Source organism: Engystomops pustulosus, chromosome 5, assembly GCF_040894005.1.
Source record: "Engystomops pustulosus chromosome 5, aEngPut4.maternal, whole genome shotgun sequence".
Classification (NCBI taxonomy): Eukaryota; Metazoa; Chordata; class Amphibia; order Anura; family Leptodactylidae; genus Engystomops; species Engystomops pustulosus.
Genome location: NC_092415.1, coordinates 101,050,825 through 101,072,392, shown reverse-complemented (window position 1 = coordinate 101,072,392; position 21,568 = coordinate 101,050,825). Strand labels below are relative to the sequence as shown.

The window sequence follows — 21,568 nt, the reverse complement described above, 5'->3', positions numbered from 1 at the left end:
GGAGGTTCTTTAAGGAAACACCGGATGACCGACGGACTGTGGTGTGCCACATTTGCCAAACCAGGATCAGCAGGGGTTCCACCACTACTAGCTTAACTACCACCAGTATGCGCAGGCATATGAATGCTAAACACCCCACTCAGTGGCAACAAGCGCGTTCACCTCCGGCCGTGCACACCACTGCTCCTTCCCCTGTGTCAGCTGCTAGTCAGCCCCCTGCCCAGGACCCTGCCACAAAAACCCCATCGTCGCCTCCACGATCCTCCACAGCATCCACCAGCGTTCAGATCTCCATACCCCAGACGCTGGAGCGGAAACGCAAATATAGTGCAACCCACCCGCACGCCCAAGCCCTTAATGTGCACATCTCCAGATTGCTAAGCCTGGAGATGCTGCCCTATAGGCTAGTAGAGACCGAGGCCTTTCGCAGCCTCATGGCGGCGGCCGCCCCTCGGTATTCGGTCCCCAGCCGCCACTACTTTTCCCGATGTGCCGTCCCAGCCCTGCACCAGCACGTGTCAGACAACATAATCCGTGCCCTGACCAACGCCGTTTCTTACAAGGTCCACCTGACCACGGACACGTGGACGAGTGCTGCCGGGCAGGGCCACTATATATCTCTGACGGCACATTGGGTTAACTTGGTGGAGGCTGGGACCGAGTGTGACCCTGCGGCTGGTCATATACTGCCGACGCCGAGGATTGCGGGGCCTACCTCGGTCCAGGTGTTTGAGGCCTACTATGCCTCCTCCTCCTCCCACCCCTCCTCCACCTCCTCCTCCGAACGACCATCCGTGGGCATGGCGCCATCAGTCGGTAGCTCTAGGCACAGCAGCAGTGCCGTCGCTAAGCGACAGCAGGCGGTGCTCAAACTGCTGAGCCTAGGCGATAAAAGGCACACCGCCCAAGAACTATTACAGGGCATCACGGCGCAGACTGATCTGTGGCTGGCACCGCTGAACCTGAAGCCAGGCATGGTTGTGTGTGACAACGGCCGTAACCTGGTGGCGGCTCTGCAACTCGGCAGACTGACACATGTGCCATGCCTGGCCCATGTGTTAAATCTGATAGTTCAGCGTTTCCTCAAGACATACCCCAATCTGTCTGATTTGCTCACGAAGGTGCGCCGCATCTGTGCGCATTTCAGGAAGTCCAGCACAGATGCTGCCACTCTCAGGGCAGCGCAGCGCCGCCTCCAACTGCCCGCTCACCGACTGTTGTGCGACGTGCCCACGAGGTGGAATTCAACACTGACCATGTTATCCAGAGTTTACCAGCAGCGCCGAGCGATTGTAGACTGCCAGATGTCAACTTCCACCAGAACTGGTAGTCAGGTCAGTCAGCTTCCTCAAGTCTACAATGAGGAGTGGACGTGGATGTCTGATATCTGTCAGGTGCTGAGTAACTTTGAGGAGTCAACACAGATGGTCAGTGGCGATGCCGCCATCATCAGCCTCACCATCCCGCTGCTTGGCCTGTTGAAAAACTCTCTGGTCAGCATGAAGTCGGAAGCTTTGCGCTCCTCACAAGAGACGGGGGAAGAAGATTCCTTTGTTGATAGCCAAAGCACCCTTAGGTCTGTTTCTCAGCGCATATCGGAGGAGGTGGAGGTGGAGGAGGAAGAGGAGGAGAATGTTGGCGAGACACAAGAGGGGACCATTGTTGAGTCCTTCACTGTTGAGCGTGTATGGGCAGAAGAAGAGGAATTGGAGGAGTTGGAGGAGGAGGAAATGGACAGTCAGGCCAGTGAGGGGAGTGAATTCTTACGCGTTGGTACTCTGGCGCATATGGCAGATTTCATGCTAGGCTGCCTATCCAGTGACCCTCGCGTTCAAAGAATTTATTCCAGCACCGATTACTGGGTGTTCACTCTCCTGGACCCACGGTACAAGCAAAATCTTTCCACTCTCATCCCTGGAGAGGAAAGGAGTGTGAGAATGCATGAATACCAGCAGGCCCTGGTGCACAAGCTGAAACAGTATTTCCCTTCTGACAGCGCTAGCGGCAGAGTGCGTAGTTCTGCGGGACAAGTAGCGAGGGAGAGTAGGCGAGCAGGCAGCTTGTCCAGCACTGGCAAGGGTACGCTTTACAAGGCTTTTGCCAGCTTTATGTCACCCCAGCAAGACACTGTCACCTGTCCCCAGTCTCGGCAGAGTAGGGCTGATCTTTACAGAAAGATGGTGAGGGAGTACGTAGCTGACCATACCATCGTCCTAAATGATCACACAGCTCCCTACAACTACTGGGTTTCAAAGCTGGACATGTGGCACGAACTGGCGCTGTACGCCTTGGAGGTTCTTGCCTGCCCTGCCGCTAGCGTCTTGTCCGAGCGGGTTTTCAGTGCAGCTGGTGGCATCATCACCGATAAGCGTACACGCCTGTCGACTGACAGCGCTGACAGGCTGACGCTTATCAAGATGAATAAAGCATGGATTTCTCCTAATTTCCAATCTCCAGCAGGTGAAGGAAGCTCAACCTGAATAATTTATCCACTCCTCCTCCTCCTCATTTTCCTCCTTCTCCTGCTCTTTGTACAGTAAAGCAGAGGAAACCGGCTATTTTTTGACAGGGCCCACTGGCTCTACCTATAGTACTTTATGCATTTAATTTTTCTGGAGGGCCACCGACCCGGTCCTCTGTTTTAAACAATTTTTGGGAGTGCCACATACAGGCACTCAATCTATTCAATTTTTCTGGAGGGCCACCTACCTGCTCCTCTGGTTTGAAAACTTTTTTGGACTGCCACATACAGGCACTCAATCTATTCCATTTTTCTGGAGGGCCACCTACCTGCTCCTCTGGTTTGAAAACTTTTTTGGACTGCCACATACAGGCACTCAATCTATTCCATTTTTCTGGAGGGCCACCTACCTGCTCCTCTGGTTTGAAAACTTTTTTGGACTGCCACATACAGGCACTCAATCTATTTCATTTTTCTGGAGGGCCACCTACCTGCTCCTCTGGTTTGAAAACTTTTTTGGACTGCCACATACAGGCACTCAATCTATTCCGTTTTTCTGGAGGGCCACCTACCTGCTCCTCTGGTTTGAAAACTTTTTTGGACTGCCACATACAGGCACTCAATCTATTCCATTTTTCTGGAGGGCCACCTACCTGCTCCTCTGGTTTGAAAACTTTTTTGGACTGCCACATACAGGCACTCAATCTATTCCATTTTTCTGGAGGGCCACCTACCTGCTCCTCTGGTTTGAAAACTTTTTTGGACTGCCACATACAGGCACTCAATCTATTCCATTTTTCTGGAGGGCCACCTACCTGCTCCTCTGGTTTGAAAACTTTTTTGGACTGCCACATACAGGCACTATCCAAATTAAATTGTCTCCATAGCAGCCTCCACACGTTGTCTCCATTGCTTCCTCCAAAAGTCGTCCATATAGCTGCCTCCATACATCGTCCCTTTATCAAACGAGGTGTGTCAGGCAGAAATTTGGGTTGTTTTCATGGATTCCACATCAAAGTTGTTAACTTTGTCGCCACCCAGCTGTGTTATCCACAAAATATACTGGCAAACTTTTATCATTTACCAATATTATTTCAGCGCTTCTTGCGCTTCTGTTTACATTCCCCTCACCCGCCATATCCTAAACTTATAAGAACGCTACTACACTTGATCTTATACAAAAGGTTCTTAGAAGTGCTGTTTGGGGAGTAGCCTAGAGACACGGGCTTGGATTGGCGAAAGCTCGCCTGGCAGCGGAGCGCCAGCTCCATGCCAAGATCCAACTAACATAGTTTTAACTGCAGCACCTTTAATCTACTACTAGTTCACTGCCTCCATACATGGTCCCCTTATCAAACGAGCTTTGTCAGGCAGAATTTTGGGTTGTTTTCATGGCTTCCACAACAATCTTGTTAACTTTGTCGCCACCCTGCTGTGTTATCCACAAAATATACTGGCAAACTTTTATCATTTACCAATATTATTTCAGCGCTTCTTGCGCATCTGTTTACATTCCCCTCACCCGCCATATCCCAAACTTATAAGAACGCTACTACACTTAACTTGGTGCACGCTGGGACCGAGTCTGACCCTGGGGCTGGTGATATACTGCCGACGCAGAGGATTGCGGGGCCTACCTCGGTCCAGGTCTCAAAGGCCTACTATACCTCCTCCTCCTCCCATCCCTCCTCCACCTCCTCCTCCTCCGAATTACCATCCGTGGCCATGGCGCCATCAGTCGGTAGCTCTAGGCACAGCAGCAGTGCCGTCGCTAAGCGACAGCAGGCGGTGCTCAAACTGCTGAGCCTAGCCAATAAAAGGCACACCGCCCAAGAGCTATTACAGGGCATTCCACATCAAACTTGTTAACTTTCTCGCCACCCTGCTGTGTAATCCAGAAAAGATACTGGCAAACTTTTATCATTTACCGATATTATTTCAGCGCTTCTTGCGCATCTGTTTACATTCCCCTCTCTCGCCATATCCCAAACTTATAAGAACGCTACTACACTTGATCTTATACAAAAGGTTCTTAGAAGTGCTGTTTGGGGAGTAGCCTAGAGACAGGGGCTTGGATTGGCGAAAGCTCGCCTGGAAGCGGAGCGCCAGCTCCATCCCAAGATACAACTAACATAGTTTTAAGTGCAGCACCTTTAATCTACTACTAGTTCACTGCCTCCATAATAATAATAATAATAATCTTTATTTATATAGCGCCATCATATTCCGTAGCGCTTTACAAATCATAGGAAACAAATACAAATGTAATGTAACAGAGCACAACATTTGTATGGAACAACAGGAGTGAGGTCCCTGCTCGCCAGAGCTTACGGTTTATAAAGATGATGGGGTAACACGAGGTAAAATAATTTTTAATGGTCAAGCCATTCTTCTTAGGGAATAGAACAAAATATAATAAATGGAATTGCTGTCGCTTGAACCACTCAGCCGTCACCAGGTCCAGGGTGAATGGGACTGCATAGAAGTCTGGTGCCTGTTGGTTGATGGATAACAGATGGGAGGACGACACAGGACGGGTTAGTAGAAGAGTTAAAACTTCATGCAGTTAATGAGTGTTATAGGCTTGCCAAAAGAAATGGGTTTTAAGAGCACGTTTGAAACTTTGGAGGTTAGGTATTAGTCTGATAGTCCGGGGCAGAGCATTTCATAGAATTGGTGCAGCTCTAGAGAAGTCTTGGAGACGCGAGTGGGAGGTCCGCACTAGGGTAGAGGTTGATCTAAGATCACTGGCGGATCTAAGAGCACGGGTTGGGCGATAGACTGAGATAAGAGAGGAGAGGTAGGGGGGTGCAGCATTATACAGAGCTTTATGGATGAGGGTTATTATTTTAAACTGTATTCGAAAGGAGACTGGCAGCCAGAGCAGCGTCTGGCATGAACTGTAGGCATACATGGTCCCCTTATCAAACGAGCTGTGTCAGGCAGAATTTTGGGTTGGTTTCATGGCTTCCACAACAAACTTGTTAACTTTGTCGCCACCCTGCTGTGTAATCCACAAAATATACTGGCAAACTTTTATCATTTACCAATATTATTTCAGCGCTTCTTGCGCATCTGTTTCCATTCCCCTCACCCGCCATATCCTAAACTTATAAGAACGCTATTACACTTGATCTTATACAAAAGGTTCTTAGAAGTGCTGTTTGGGGAGTAGCCTAGAGACAGGGGCTTGGATTGGCGAAAGCTCGCCTGGCAGCGGAGCACCAGCTCCATGCCAAGATCCAACTAACATAGTTTTAACTGCAGCACCTTTAATCTACTACTAGTTCACTGCCTCCATACATGGTCCCCTTATCAAACGAGCTGTGTCAGGCAGAATTTTGGGTTGTTTTCATGGCTTCCATGTTAACTTTGTCGCCACCCTGCTGTGTAATCCACAAAATATACTGGCAAACTTTTATCATGTACCGATATTATTTGAGCGCTTCTTGCTCACCTCCTTTGGTTCCTCTCTGCCACCCATTGGTTTGAAGCCTGAGTTCATTTAGGGTATGTCGCCATGCCACTCTCTAGCCTGCCGCTGCTGCCGCTGCCTCTGCATGAAGTCCCCTATAGTGTCAGGGTCAATTATTGGATGTTTTAGATGCTATCTAGCTTCATTCTGTCACTCTGTCATGGCCATGCTGTTGCCCATAATTTTGGCATAATGGTGCGATTAAGCAGCCTCAGAGGCATCCATGCATGCTGCCCCTGCTGTTTCCTGTCCATTTCCGTGGTGTTTCCATCCTTTTCTGAGGTTCCCAGGTGTTTGGCCAAGCTTCCCTGTGCAGAGCCTTGGTCCCCTTGAAAAATGCTCGAGTCTCCCATTGACTTCAATGGGGCTCGTTATTCGAGACGAGCACTCGAGCATCGGGAAAAGTTCGTCTCGAATAACGAGTACCCGAGCATTTTAGTGCTCGCTCATCTCTAATCACCAGCCATGTCCTCATCAACACCCACACCTGTGTTAATGGAGCAATCACTGAATCAATGTTAGCTGCTCCTTTTAAGGCAGGCCTGCAATGATGTTGAAATGTGTTTTGGGGGAAAAAGTTCATTTTCTAGGCAAATATGGACTTTACAATTAATTGCTGTTAAGCTGATCACTCTTTACAACATTCTGGAGTATATGAAAATTGCCATTATAAAACCTGATGCAGTAGACTTTGTAAAAATTAACATTTGTATCATTCTCAAAACTTATGGCCATGACTGTACATGAAAGGATATTTTTTAAAGCTCAAACATAAGCAGGTGCTTGTTCTTAATGTAATTTCCTGTAGTTTCTATCGACTATACACATTAAAAAATTAAAGAGAGCTTTTACACAACTTTTCTGATTAAAGTTCATGTGACAAGAAGAACATATACAGCAGATTAAATTTATTTCTATTAATTGCATAGCACACACTTGTTTTGCAAAACTGATTTAATGCTATGGCCCATTAGAAAATTAGAAAATGCATGCAGTGCTGTAAACAGTCATTGGGGAATATGGAATGTAATCCCTGTAGACATAACCAATGAGATGAAAGAATATGTGCAATCAGTGATTAGTCTATTGTAAGTGCCAGAACCTTCAGTTTAGAAGGAGAATAGTCAAAAAGCAGTAGTTGTGGTATTTAATCAAGAACAGGCATGAAGAGGCATTTCAACATCTTGCTGTGCTGATTACCTCTTCAATCCTGCTGTCCAGTAGGCTCTAAGAACCCAAATAACATCCTTTTAACAGCTTATCCTGAAGAAAATTTCAAATGATTCAGATGCATTAGGACCCTTTAAAGCTGCATCTCTTAATTGTAATCTAAAACAAAGATTTGGCTTGGCAAGAAAGACAGCCAAATGACAATACCCCCTGTGGATTTTCAGATTACTTATGCAGTTTTGAGACTTGTACAGTTCTTTTAATGAGAATAGACGCTGCACTCCTTTGGCAAGTGGGTAGAAAACCCTCAGGCTGAAGAGAGGATGGACAGCTGAGTAAATGCTGCACAAATACTGCACTGCATTGAGATTTTCAAAAGACTGTGAAACATTTGAAATGTGATAATTCATGCAGAATTGCAGTTAAAATGGAAGAAATATAGTAAAATAAAAATGTTAGATTCATAAATGACACCAAGTTTGATCAAAATTTTTCACTTTCACAACTTCTAGTAATTTTCCCACTTCTACAAATTAATGGTTAAATCTGCAAATATATAAATTTCAATGCTAAATAAAGTCTCATTAACTTCATGGGCCATGCACAAAAAGATTTCTACCAGCTATTTTTAAAAGCTTTAGACAATAATTTAAATTATGTATGTTTAACTTGATAAATAAATAACGAGTTAAAAATTTGTCTAACTTTGACCATTGTCTAACTTGACCATTTCAATGGTGTTTCTATATTTTTTCTCAAATCTATTTTAATTGGTTTTTGAGTTAAAACAAAAATGTGATAACAACCATCAAGTGTGGCATGAATGTAAGTACCAAATAGTATGAGCAGAAAAATGAATAACATTGTACAATGTGAGACATATTGATAACATAACGAAAAGCATATGAAATGTATAATAAATTAAGTATGGTAGAGAAACAATTCATATTGGGCCATAAGTGTGGTGAACAATTTGTTGTGTTTCTTTTAGCTAGACTACCTTAGTAGAGGGAGAAATATAAAATAGTGTCTTTTTCAGCCAGGTTAAATCTCTGAAGATGTAACCCTGATGGATGAGATGTTGAAAGGTGAATCTTAGTTGTGTGTGAAGAAGGTTGTCCAAAGTAAGATGGGGAAGGAGTTGTTTGAGCTGAATGAGAGAATGGGTAGCACCATAACATAACATGTCTCCTCATGATTTGTGGTTCATTGATGTTTGCCGTAACAGTTAGGTGGAATGAACATAGGATTTAGTTCCTGAAGTACTTCTACTATTTTGCTGACTTTAATGGCTTCCCAGGACTAGTTTATTACCTTGAAGGTTTTAGAGTATCCAGGTTCTTTTGATTCTCCCACCAGCCAGGAGATGAACAGGTGACTAAGTATACATCCGGCACTTGATGTACAGCATAGGGTGGACAGAAAGAACTCCCATAATAAGGGGATTAAATTATGGCAATGCTACAAATAATTTCTAGATTATAGAGATCCACTGAAAAGCCCTCTAGATTGCAATGGCTAGAGGATCTACACCTTATTAGACATATTGAGGAACTGTCAGCTAGAAATGATGGCAGATACAAGCAGTTTCATTCAACCTGGTCCAGCTCGATTGAATTCTGGCCTACTGGTTGACGACTGGTTGACTGCAGGTGGCAACCGGTCTGGGTCCGGTGTATAGGTGTAGGATAAGGGCTTTATCTACCTCTCATGCCCCCATACCTTATTGCCCTTCCCCTATCCTCCCCCAGACCCTATGTCCCTTCCGTATATCGTTTTGCTTTGTTGTCTATAGATACCCCCCATGTTGTCAGTTAATTATTGGCAGTTTAAGCCACTGTTCTGTTAATTAATTATCACACATAGCTACCTAAATGTGAACTGTTTAACTGAAAGCACAAAACAACTGTGTACGTTTATACATGGACATTGCAAGATATATAAATGGCATGTAAAATATTTTATTATTATGCAACATTAAATAAAACCTTTTGTTGAACCATAAAAAGGAGATTAAGGGTAAGGATGGGTGAGTACCTGTATCCCTTCCGTTTCTCCCATCTTAATCACCTCAACCAATAACTGACATGTGACCTAGTATTACGTCACATGCTGGGTCCCGGTACATGGAGAGGGCTCGTGGGCCAAGCCTTCTCCATAGCCGGTATGTCTTTGCTGCATATTGCCCGCGATTGGTGTTCCCGGGCTGATTTAACTTTGCCGGCGGCTTCAAAAAGATGGCGGCGCATGGGCGCCGCCATCATTCTGTGGATTGTCGCTCCCTGTGACGTTATCGGGGAGCGGCGATCCATCGCCATGGTAGCGTCAGGTCTCACGAAGAACCGAGGATACTTTGTTTTAACTAATTCATTACAATGTGCTATCAGCACATTGTAATGTATGAGGAGTAAAATCCCCATATACTGCCATACTGTAGTATGGGAGTATACGATAGGATCTTACAGATAACCTAGGGTCAATGTACCCTTGGGAGTCTGAAATATAGTAAAAATAAAAATTTTAAAAAAAAGTTTAAAAAAAAATAATAAGAAACCTTAAAACTCAAATCACCCCCTTTCCCTAGAACTGATATAAATATAAATAAACAGTAAAAATCATATGATGACAGGTTTATTTTAAGACACAGATACAACTGAATTTATACTGGTTTCTAGTATCTACTTCTGCTTGTGTGCCTCTTGCTTGCAGACCCTCTGCAGGCCACCACGCCTGCCTTGAATGCCGCAGCAAAGTATGAGCAAGTAGTCACACTACTTAGATGTCAAAGCAAGCTTTCAGCTCTCCAAAATGCATGTCTACCATTTATTTATAATATAGTCCACCATTTATATATAATATATGCACAAGGCTTCTGTGGGTTGTTTAGGATTTCTGTACCTCGACCTTGGCTTCCGCCGCATACATGTCACGCCTGTGGAATGAACTGGTGGTACCACAGCTCAGCAAGTCCAACCTGCTTTGAAGCGAGATGGGTGTCACATAGACTCTGTTCCCAGGTAGTGGCTTGTGTCAATGTCCGCAGTGGTTCAGAGGATCCACTACCTCTGAATCTGACAAGGATTATGCAAAATATACCCCCTCAAAGAAAATATCATGTTTTCCCAAAAGTGGCTACCTGCAGTCATGGATAGAAGAATTTTATGCTAATGCATTGATGCTAACAGCATGTGTACAAGTGTACATATCAGTAAAACACTCTATTAATAAATTAAATAAACGTTTGGTTTTATTACCAAACACACACATACTTTGACCTAATCTTTCCCCTTCTACCTAACAATTCTTTATAATGTATCTTTACATGATGGGTGATCTGGCAGCTGTTAGACTTTCTTTAACCGGTTAAGGACTGGGCCTTATCCCGTTTTTTCATTTCCATTTTTCACTCCCCACCTTCAAAAATCTATAATTTTTTTATTTTTACACGTAAAAAGCTATGTCATGGCTCGTTTTTTGCGTAACAAATTGCACTTCATAGTGATCACATTGAGTATTCCATGCCATGTACTGGGAAGCGGAAGCGGAAAAAACGCATTTGTGTCTTATTCTTGTGGGCTTGGATATTACGGCTTTCACTTCACGCCACAAATGATGCATGTAATTTATTCTTTGGGTCAGTACGATTACAGGGATTCCAAATTTGTATAGGTTTTATAATGCTTTCATACATTTACAAAAATTAAAACCTCATGAACAAACATTTTTTTTTTATTTTGCCGTCTTCTTGTGCTTATAACTTTTCCATACTTCGTTGTATGGAGTTGAGGGTGGTGTCATCTTTTGCGACTTTTGATGATGTTTTCAATGATATTATTTTTAGGACTGCACGACCTTTTGATCACTTTTTATAGAATTTTTAATTTTTTTAAATGGCAAAAAAGTGCCAGTTTTGACTTTGGACGCGATTTTCCGTTACGGGGTTAAACGCAGTGAAAAACCGTTATTATATTTTGATAGATCAGGCATTTTTGGATGCGGCGATACCTAATGTGTTTATGATTTTTACTGTTTATTTATATTTATATCAGTTCTAGGGAAAGGGGGGTGATTTGAATTTTTAGGTTTTTTTATTATAATTTTTTTTTTATTTTCATTTTTACTATTTTTCAGACTCCTTAGGGTACTTTAACTATAGGTTGTGTGATCGATCCTACCATATACTGCCATACTACAGTATGGCAGTATATGGGGATTTTACTCCTTATACATTACAATGTGCTGATAGCACATTGTAATGAATGGGTTAACCCAAAGTAGCTTCGGGTCTTCGTGAGACCCGAAGCTACCATGGCGACGGATCACCGCTCCCCGATGACGTCACGGGGAGCGGCGATCCTCGGAAAGATGGCGGCGCATGGTTTGAAGCCGCCGGCAGCTTTGCCGGCGGCGATCAGCAAGAAAACACCCGTGATCGGTGCCGGCACCAATCGCGGGTGTTACCGGTAAGCCTTTGCTGCAATATGCAGCAGAGACTTACCGGCTATGGAGAGGGCTCAGCCCGCGAGCCCTCTCCATGCATCGGAACGCGACCGCCGCCTTGAATACACAGCGGGCGGTCGCGAACCGGTTAACTATCCAGTAACTGTTAACTTATGTATATGTAACTGTAAGATAAAAAATGTAGCAAAAAGGCCCTCTGTATTATTATACTAGTATATGTTTTAATATTCCAAATATTGTTCTGTACATCCAGTACAAACTCATGTCTTACCTTACTAGGCTGCTTGAACTGTCAGGATCATGAGCTGTTACCATTCCCACAATGGTTCCTATGTCTGCATTCTCATAAACTTCCATTTCATAAAAAGGTTTTGTGAACAAAGGAGCTTCATCTACATCCCCAACAATGACTTTTAACATGGTGCTATCTTTAAAAGGTCCTAGATGAGAAAATCTTGAATCCAGGTGGGTATTTACTCCTTCAATGTTGAGTGAATATAATTTCTTTTTCTCATAGTTTAATGGCTGAAAACAAATACACACATGTATTACAAATAGCAAGTAACATCTACTTTTCAAATGCAGCACCTAAATGAAAGGGATGGATACACTTAGAATTGAAGAATCTAATTTCAGAAGCCATATAGCAGAGAAATCTCATATCCTTTAGTGCAAGAGATTAGTGCAAAAAACTGTGATACAATTTTGAGGAATATGCATTGCCTGCATTCACTTATACATTATTCTTTATGTGTAAATATCACAGATTATTCTGTACATATTTACTATTTAAAAAATAATATTGGTAAACATGTATATCATATAAAAATAAATCAATCTATTACCTATGTATCTATTGATAGCAAAATATAATACAATTGAATGGCTTGGCGATGTAACTAGTTCTACAACATGAGAATTTTAAAAATGTAACCTTGCAAACAACAATTCATGTTGCTTAAAAAACAAACAAGTTATACAATTCAAATGAGAAAAAAGTAACATTGGCTTTATTCAGATAATCCAGATAGAACAATAGATTATGGGGAGAACATAGATGTAATAAAATTTCTATACAGGTAGAGAAAATACAAATGTTTCCCCAGCGTGTGCTTCTTAGTCCTATTGAAATTTCCCAAGTGTTTCCAGGCTCATAACAGCAACATGTTTCATTGTGTTGTGCTACAAAGAAGCAGGAAGAACAAACAACAGAGGCAGATTTAGGAGGTTAAGCCAGGGTTATTTGGTGTACTGCGCTGCTCCATAAAATGTCTATTCAGCAAAAATAAAATAAATATGCATTTATTGACTGATGATTTGTCCCCAACCTTGGGAATTTCATTATATTCTCATTTTCCTTATATGTCTCTATTTGTAGAGCTACAATACAAACATGAAGTCTATGGCTATATCACATACAGTATGACCTTCATGTTATGCTTAGCAAAGCTTTACCCTTTATGTTGTATGTTCATAAATGACTAAATATATCAATAGAATAGGTACTTATTGACCCTACCATGTATGTGTGACAAAAATTGCTTATGGCACTGAAAATTTGGAGAAATAATAATGGCCTTAATAGTGTGGCATAATGCATCCTTCTCATGGACAATCAGAGAAATTAGTAAATGTACAAAGATTGAAAAATAAACAGAACCCTTAAAAATGTCCTACTGTTTCTACTCATAAGATTGCCACAGGGTAAGGGAAAATGTCTCATCACATGGTGTTGACTTTCAGGAACAATGGTGATCATGTGTCATATACACAGTTTTCCTCCTTTTGGGACTTGCAAAGGGAAATCTTTACCCAGGGGTCAGAGTTCCAAGGATAAAAAACGTATCCGCCCTTTAAACAGCTATAAATAGTTCTGTCAATAAAACTAAAGAAACAAGAGTCTGCCAGATTGGAGTCTTGGAGGCATGCACTCATAATATAAATTTATAAAAAGATTGAAAGTACTATGATCCAAAGAATGTAGAAGAATTGAAATTTTTAATTGATAAAAGTAGATAGATATAACTAGGTCAGTCTACATGGATTATTTGGTCCAAGAGGGCAGGAAACCCACAGACAACTAGTAAATTAGGATGATCTTTAAATCATACTAGAAGAGAAAGAAACTATAGTCAAAGCTAATCATAGGGGAGAAAGACAGACTCTAAAGAGTCTATTAAAGTTAATTAGGCATAATAAAGGTGTAGCACGGTAGAGATTTGCTATTAACGGGGTGTGTCATGAAAGAAAGTTCTTCAATTTAATCCTCTAGTGATGTTTACACAATTAAGATAAGTTTTACCCCCTTACTTTAAAATTTTACTAAAAACAAAAGTTTTATTGCTGTTTTAGCTCCTTGATGGTCAGTGCAAAATTCAGTCTGGGCAGACAACTCATGATCCCTCTAGTGCTGTGTGAGATGCTGTGTTCTGACAATGTGTTTAGATTATCAGGTTACAGGTTTTTCTACACTATTATTTAGCTTCTGAACCTTCACTAGTATCTGACACATAGAAAAAGAGAGATTAGACAGATCAGAGATGAGAGATGAGATCCATGAGATAAATATAAAACACAATGACACACTGTCTGTCACCATTGCTGCATCTCAGCAACACTCACACAGTCAGCTCTGCTACAACTCTTTCCCCTGCTATGAAGATCAGCTCTCTGCATTGCGGATTTAATCTCCTCGCAATGTTGCTTTCTAAAAGAAAGTGCCTGTGAATGTCTCTGTGTGAGTTTGTCTTGGAATGCAGCTGTAGGGACCCTGCATCAAGCAGACAGGAGAATCTATTTGTAAGAAAAATCTTCCATGCCTGACCCCAAGTCTATGAATTGCTCTACTGTTGTTTATAACAGTGAATTAGAGAATGTGTTATATTGTTATCCTGCATATATTTAAGAACCTTGTCTTTGTGGGAATACGGCTTTAAATAAAGTAAAGAAAAGTAAAGTACATTTCTATCTTTATCCGTAGACGATACATGTATCCCACGAACTGACTGACAAAGAACAGAATATATACATCCTGGGTGATGAAGCAGTAACCAGTTTCATCATGAGCGAGTATACTCGTCTGAGCTTGATGCTCGTTCGAGTATTAGCATACTCGAAACGGCTTGTTGCTCGGACGAGTATTTCACCTGCTCGATAACGAAAGGAAACACTGCGAAGAACAGTGAAGAACACAGTGAACACAGGATCATTTAAGGATCATTGGGATCATTTAAGGGAAGAACACAGTGAAGAACAGAGTGAATAACACATTGCAGATGTTTCCATACATCTGCTAACTTATCAGAAGACATTAGTACAGAAAGGTGTTTTTCACAATAGTATGTGAAGAACAATATGTGTGAAGAACACATTGCAGATGTTTAACACGGGTCATTCTCCTTTTTGAAGTTCCACGAATATTCCATTGAATTTAAAAAAATTAAGAAACAGGACTGACTTCCTTATTTCTCAATAAAATGACACATTTTATTGCAGAGCCTTGGTCCCCTTGAAAAATTCTCAAGTCTCTCATTGACTTCAATGGGGTTCGTTATTCGAAACAAGCACTCGAGCATCGGGAAAAGTTTGACTCGAGTAACAAGCACTCGAGCATTTTAGTACTCGCTCATCTCTAGTATACACATTCTAATATTTCAGAGAGTGATGTAAAGAGATGTAACATTATGTTACATTCTTCAGCAGAGAGTGAGATAATGATAATAATAATAATTATAATTATAATAATAATAATAATAATAATCTAGTGCCATCATATTCTGTAGTGCTTTACAAATGGTCTGAGACATAGAAATAAAATCAGATGTTACAGAGTGGAACATAGTGAGATGGAACAGTAGGAATGAGGGCCCCGCTTGCAAGAGCTTACAGGCTATGAGGATAAGGGGGTGACACAAGAGGTATAAGAGCTTGTATAGTGGTCTAGCCATTATTTATAAGGGAACCAAAATAAAAGTAATTGAATAAATTAACATTCTACAATTTGAACAAGTCATCACCCGTCATATGATATACTGAGTCCAGGGTCAATGGAACTGCAGAGCAGCCTGTAGCTTGGTATTTGGCTTTATAGTGCTTTCTACATTTGGGAATTCATTTCTTCTGGAATAAATATACTGGTTTGGCTTTAATGCTGCATCATGTCACTAGGCTTCTTAAAAGTCGTGCTTTATGATAAGGGCTAAATAAGTCATGCTTAAAAGGTAGCTAAAGAGGATTTTTTTTCAAAATTACTTCTTGGAAAACTTATTTTAATATTTCCCAGAATCCCCTAGTAGAGCATCAATGGCTCCACATGTCTGCAAGGTGGCTTTAATTGTCAAAGTCTACAAAAAGATAGCTCTTACTTCTCAACCCTAGTCAAGCCTCTCACTCAGCTAAACTAGTTCCCTACACTGTACTGTAGAGATGCAACCACATTGAAATTGTGCTGACTACAGTTGGGAATCTGTACCTTCTAGAATAGATATACTGGTTGCAATAGACAAAAGACAATATCTTATCTTAAATATCTCTAACTAGAGAAAGTAGGGAAAACACAGCAGAGGGGAAATCTCAGGAACATCCCCAGCCCAAACTTTGAACGTAGAAGAAGCTGCAATTTGTCAATGATGATGTATGAATGCATCATGACAAGAAACAGCTGTATACCAGCAGGTCATGATGGACCTTATTATTATGTTGCATATATATTTTCTTTTCAAAGTGCACTGCTTTGCAACTTGGCATCTTTGTTCAGCATTCTGTTTCTCTATTGTCATAGAACAGAGAATGCAAACAATGAACAGATCCCAATGATGATGATGGTTGGATTGATTATGGTTGGATTTCCATTAAATTGTGCATTATTTTGCTAATTTGTTAAAATCTAACTTTTAAAATTTCAACATTTTATAACTGCACTTGAAGAAATACATTGTACTTGAAGAATACTTAATGCTTCAGAATTCTGGATATTATAGACATGGCAATCATGACATTGGAAATACACCTACACTTTCATGAAATATGCATGAGAGAAAAACATGAAATCATCTTTACTCATTACTGACTGCATATTCTGCAAGAAAACTGCTGTTCAAGACAGGTGACAACAATGTCACATGAGGAGTAACAAGAAATGTAGATATTGTTTTATCTGACAGTGATAATGACATTCATGGAAGCAGAAATAACAAAGCTGTAGATCACTAAGTGAATGTATGTACCACATTCGAACAGGTGCAACACAGCTGATGATTGTGGGATGATTTCCATCATTGTTTAGATTGTATTAAGCTCTGTAATTTTCCAGCAGAGCTTCACTTTAGTATACCACTACTTACATTTTACACCATGCATGAGGCAATTTATAGTACATCCAGTCTTTACATTAAAACTTTATTGTTATTGTATATGCTTTATTTTATAAACTTATAATGGTTATACATGCTGACAATGTATCAATGTATAAAATACCAACAGGTTATGCTATAACTGACTAATAGATCAGGGCCCCATCTATTTATCTCATGAATGAGTATTGGGAGCCCCAGTCCTTTTGCGAAGGGAGATATCCACGTATTTGCAGCTTTTATCTATTCAATTATAGATGAACACACTTTATGCTATTTATAAACTGGGTTATCCAATTAAAAAGGCAAATGCTGCAGATAACTCAAGTTGCATGTTTTGTGCATTTTACATAGTGTTTTTAAGCAGTAAATAATGGGCATTGAACCATTGCAAAGGACCTTAAAATCTGCATAAATCCGTTCTAGTTAGACATGGCAGTTAATTACAGCTCGGCTTTCATTTTCCCACAGAAGTTTATAAAAATGAAAGCTGAGCTCTAATTGGTTTCTATGAGCAACTAGAACAGTTTTGCTTTTAGCCACATGAATCTCCCTTATCTGTTTTGCCTGGATTGATTCTTAAACTTCTTTTCTGAAAATAAACTCTTTGACACAATGTAAAGAGAAAGGCAGGAAAAAAATGCAACTGACATAATGTAAGGTAACATCATGTAACATGGGCAGAAAAGTTGGACTTTCAAAACAAATTAAATTTTCATGTTGGAGGAAGACTTTGTGACCGAACGGGCAGCAAGACATCTAAATCAATTGAAAAATTTGATCTTTCTCCAGGAGAAGCTTTTGTTAAACATAAATTAAATATTTTGGTCACAATGTAAGGAGATAGCATTCTATACAAAACGGCATACCAGAAATAAAATGAGGACAGGAAGATGCCTAGATGCTTTTGTGTAAACGCCAGGGAGACAACAGTAAGAACCCAAATACAATAATACTGGCAGTAGTCATTCCTCGCCAATGTGTTCTGGAGGTCAGTAAATAAAAAACAACAATTGTTCTCTGCTCTCAATAAAATAACCTTTTCATGTGCACACTGTATGCACTAAGAACATGTGTCACATACTGTATTTCTCTAATTTTCATGTTACAACATATATACAAAAACATATATGTTTATATACCAAATGTAAAGGTCATGAAAGTGAATTTCGCTCCCAAATTGTCATAACACAGACACAGCAAGCAGGTAGGTCTCCAATTTCTGTCACCAGTTCAACGTGTAAGGGAATTAGAAATTATTTTTGTACAGTGTACATCAAGAGCAGGAGCTTCATAAATAGTTTAAACACAATTTTTATTAAATTACCGTATATACTTGTGTATAAGCCGAGTTTTTCAGCACAAAAAATGTGCTGAAAAAACTCCCCTCGGCTTACACGAGTCAAGTAAAAAATAAAAAACTTAATACTCACCCTCCGGCGCGGGTCCTGGCGGCTCCTCCTCTTTCTTCTCTGCTCTCTCGCTGGCAGAGTTGCATCCATGTGATCTGCGGCGGGCGCACACTATGATGCGGCGGGTGAGTATTAAGTTTTTTATTTTTTTTGGCAGGGGGCTGCCTGGCTGTATACTATATTGGGGGGGCTGCCTGGCTGTATACTATATTGGGGGGCTGCCTGGCTGTATACTATATTGGGGGGGGGCTGCCTGGCTGTATACTACATTGGGGGGCTGCCTGGCTGTATACTACATTGGGGGGGCTGTCTGGCTGTATACTACATTGGGGGACTGGCTCGCTGTATGCTACATTGGGGGGGCTGGCTGGCTGTATACTTCACCCTCGGCTTATACTCGAGTCAATAGGTTTTCCCAGTTTTTGGTGGTAAAATTAGGGTTCTCGGCTTATACTCGGGTCGGGTTATACTCGAGTATATACGGTAACTTATCTTTCTGACTGACACTAATACTATGGGAAGCTCTGTGCCTGGTGACATTTTAGACTTCTCACTAGAGATGGGCGAATTTGTAGAAATTCAATTCGACCTGATGCCCTGAATTTTTGCGAAAAATTCAATTCAACCCAAATCGAATCACGACGAATCACGTTTAAAAAAAATGGTATTTCCTGGCTGCAAGGAGCCTGTAGGGTGTTGTAGAACGTTGTGCTTGCTCAAATATGCATAGGGAGCATGGTTTGGTCTTCAAACAATGGTGTATTTTAGTATGCACATGACAGCCGCCACTCTTAGAATCGCTTCACTCTTCAATTCCATGGGCACTTACATGGGCCACCTTGACCAAATAAGTGAAGTGGGAGAGCAGCCTGACAAGGTAACATCTGTGCCAGCTCCAAAGGACTGATGTGAGGGCCAAGATCTCACTATAACATCAAAGAGTGCACTCTTTTTACATTGACATCAGATGATTCCATAGATGACGACAGAACCTGTTCTGTTAAACGCGGATACATGTAAAAAAAAACCCAAAAGAGTGGAGAGGGTGTCGACAGTTATTTTGCACCGACGTCACTGATCATTTTGCTCTTCTTTTCATCCGTAAGTGTCTGCTTTCAACTGGTCATCAATCCATCAAAAACAAACAGGAGTGGATCCAGAACAGAGATGACCAGTAAATGGGGTATTTGCATGTCCTCTGTGTTCTGTATCCACTCCTGCTTTTGGCTTTCAATTCGGACGCTTTTCATTCCTTCTGTCATTCGAAAGGAGGGGAAAACCAAACGTAGTGGCAATTTCATAGAGTGGTGGAGGGTGAAAATAGCATTACGGAAATCAGAGTGTTCCAGGGAGACAGTCCATTGGAAGCAGCATGAGTAGGCCGCAGAGTGGCACGTTGACAAATTATGGAGGTGGCAGCAACATCGTAGGCCAAAGTGGCACAATGAATTTGAAGTTTGAAATTAATTTGAAGTTGAAATTTTTAATTTCCATGAAAATATTATGTCTTTGCCAAAAAATAACTTTAAAGTTAACAGTGGCAGTAGCAGTGGCATGAGGTCAGAGAGTGGCACAATAAAAAATTTGGGAGGTGGCAGCAACATAGTAGGCCACAGTGTGACACAATGATAGAGCGTAAAGGCGGCAGTGCCAGCAGCAGCATGAGGTCAGGGAGTGGCACAATAAAAAATTCGGGAGGTGGCAAGCAACATGGTAGACCACAGAGTGGCACAATGATAGAGTGTGGAGATGCCAGCAGCAGCACCAGCAGGAGGTCAGAAAGTGGTACAATGACAAAGTGTGGAGGTGGGTGACAATTCCAGTCCCTGGAAAAGATGGTGGGGGGCAGATGGAGCAACTGGCAGCAGATGTGTGGCATCAGGCAGGTGGCAACATCAGAATAGTGCCTGAGGCAGGTAGTTAGAATCCAGACTAATTTCTCAAAGTTTGGGGGAGACTTCACGGCTGATCTAATCTGATGCATAAGGCTTTAGTGCAGTGATGGCGAACCTTTTAGGGACTGAGTGCCCAAACTGCAACCCCAAAGCCCCCTCATATATTGCAAGGTGCCAACCAAAAATAAAGCAGTAACTTATTGCTCCTTGTTCTTCAACAACGTTCAATCATACTGGCCTCCTGAGGACACCAACATAGTAGAAAAAAAGATAGAAAATTTGTGTAATTGTAGCTTGATTCCAGTGCCCCTCTGTACACAGAGGGACAGCAGGAGGTCCTCCAAAGATAAATTGGCCCTGTCTACACATTCCCCTTTTCCTACAGTCCCATGTACGTATCACTTTAAAATATCACTGAAAGCAGCATCTTTTAAGTTGAATGGAACTGCAGGAAAATTCATTGACTCCTGTCTGGTGTGCTTGAGCAATGGCCACAGAAAGAGCTCGGAGTGCCGCCTCTGGCACCCGTGCCATAGGTTCGCCACCACTGCATTAGTGTGTTGAAATCCTGGCCGATCCACGACTGATTCATCTTGACAAAGGTCATTCTCTCCACATTACAGGGTGGGACTGGGCGGGAAGCACATTCACCCAGTGGGCCGTAAAGGACATGTACTGGCCCTGACCGTAGTTACAGCTCCACACATCCACACTGCCATGCACATTGGAAGAAACAGATAAGCTCAGGGACTGGCCCACCTTCTGTTCTACACATTTGTAAAGGGTTGGTATTGCCTTTTTAGAAAATAAATTTGCGGCTTGGAACCCTCCAGCTCGGTTCGGCACAAGACATTAGTTCTATGAAGGGTGCAGAGTCCACAACTTGGAAAAGGAGGGACTGCAGTCAACAACTTGGACAGAAGCACAGTCAAATTCTGCACCTTGGGATGGCTGGACGCATACAGTTCACTCTTTGTAATAGTCTCGCTCAACGACTGCTGGCGCCATGCATAGCAAGGAGCAGGAGCATCTGGACTGGAAGATGATAAACAGCTCCCTTCATCTGAGGTACTGGTGCCTTGACTGACTGAAAAGGCATGTGGGCCACTAGGTGCTGGTGCCGTTGGTACCCCAGCAGGATTGACCACATCTGAGGCCCGTTTCTTTGGATGGTGCCGCTGCATGTGTTTATGCAAGGCCATGGTACCAATGTTAGCTACCTGGCCACTCTTTACTTTCTACCTGCAGATTCGACATATAAACATGCTCGGGTCCTTTGGTGTCTTGACAGAAGACTGCCACACTGCCAAAATGGTGATTTTTACCTCCAACACTCTGCATTG

At 41.9% G+C, this 21,568-nt stretch overlaps 1 protein-coding gene across 2 annotated transcripts in view; it reads right to left on the bottom strand.

Moving 5' to 3' along the window:
• The window catches only part of LOC140133101 (cadherin-18-like), a 332,044-nt gene that overhangs the window by 40,540 nt on the left and 269,936 nt on the right, over window positions 1–21,568 (bottom strand). For both annotated transcript variants that reach the window (XM_072152759.1, XM_072152760.1), the window contains exon 7: window positions 11,839–12,092. In XM_072152759.1, the coding sequence (XP_072008860.1) occupies window positions 11,839–12,092 (254 nt within the window). The remainder of the gene's footprint in view (window positions 1–11,838; window positions 12,093–21,568) is intronic.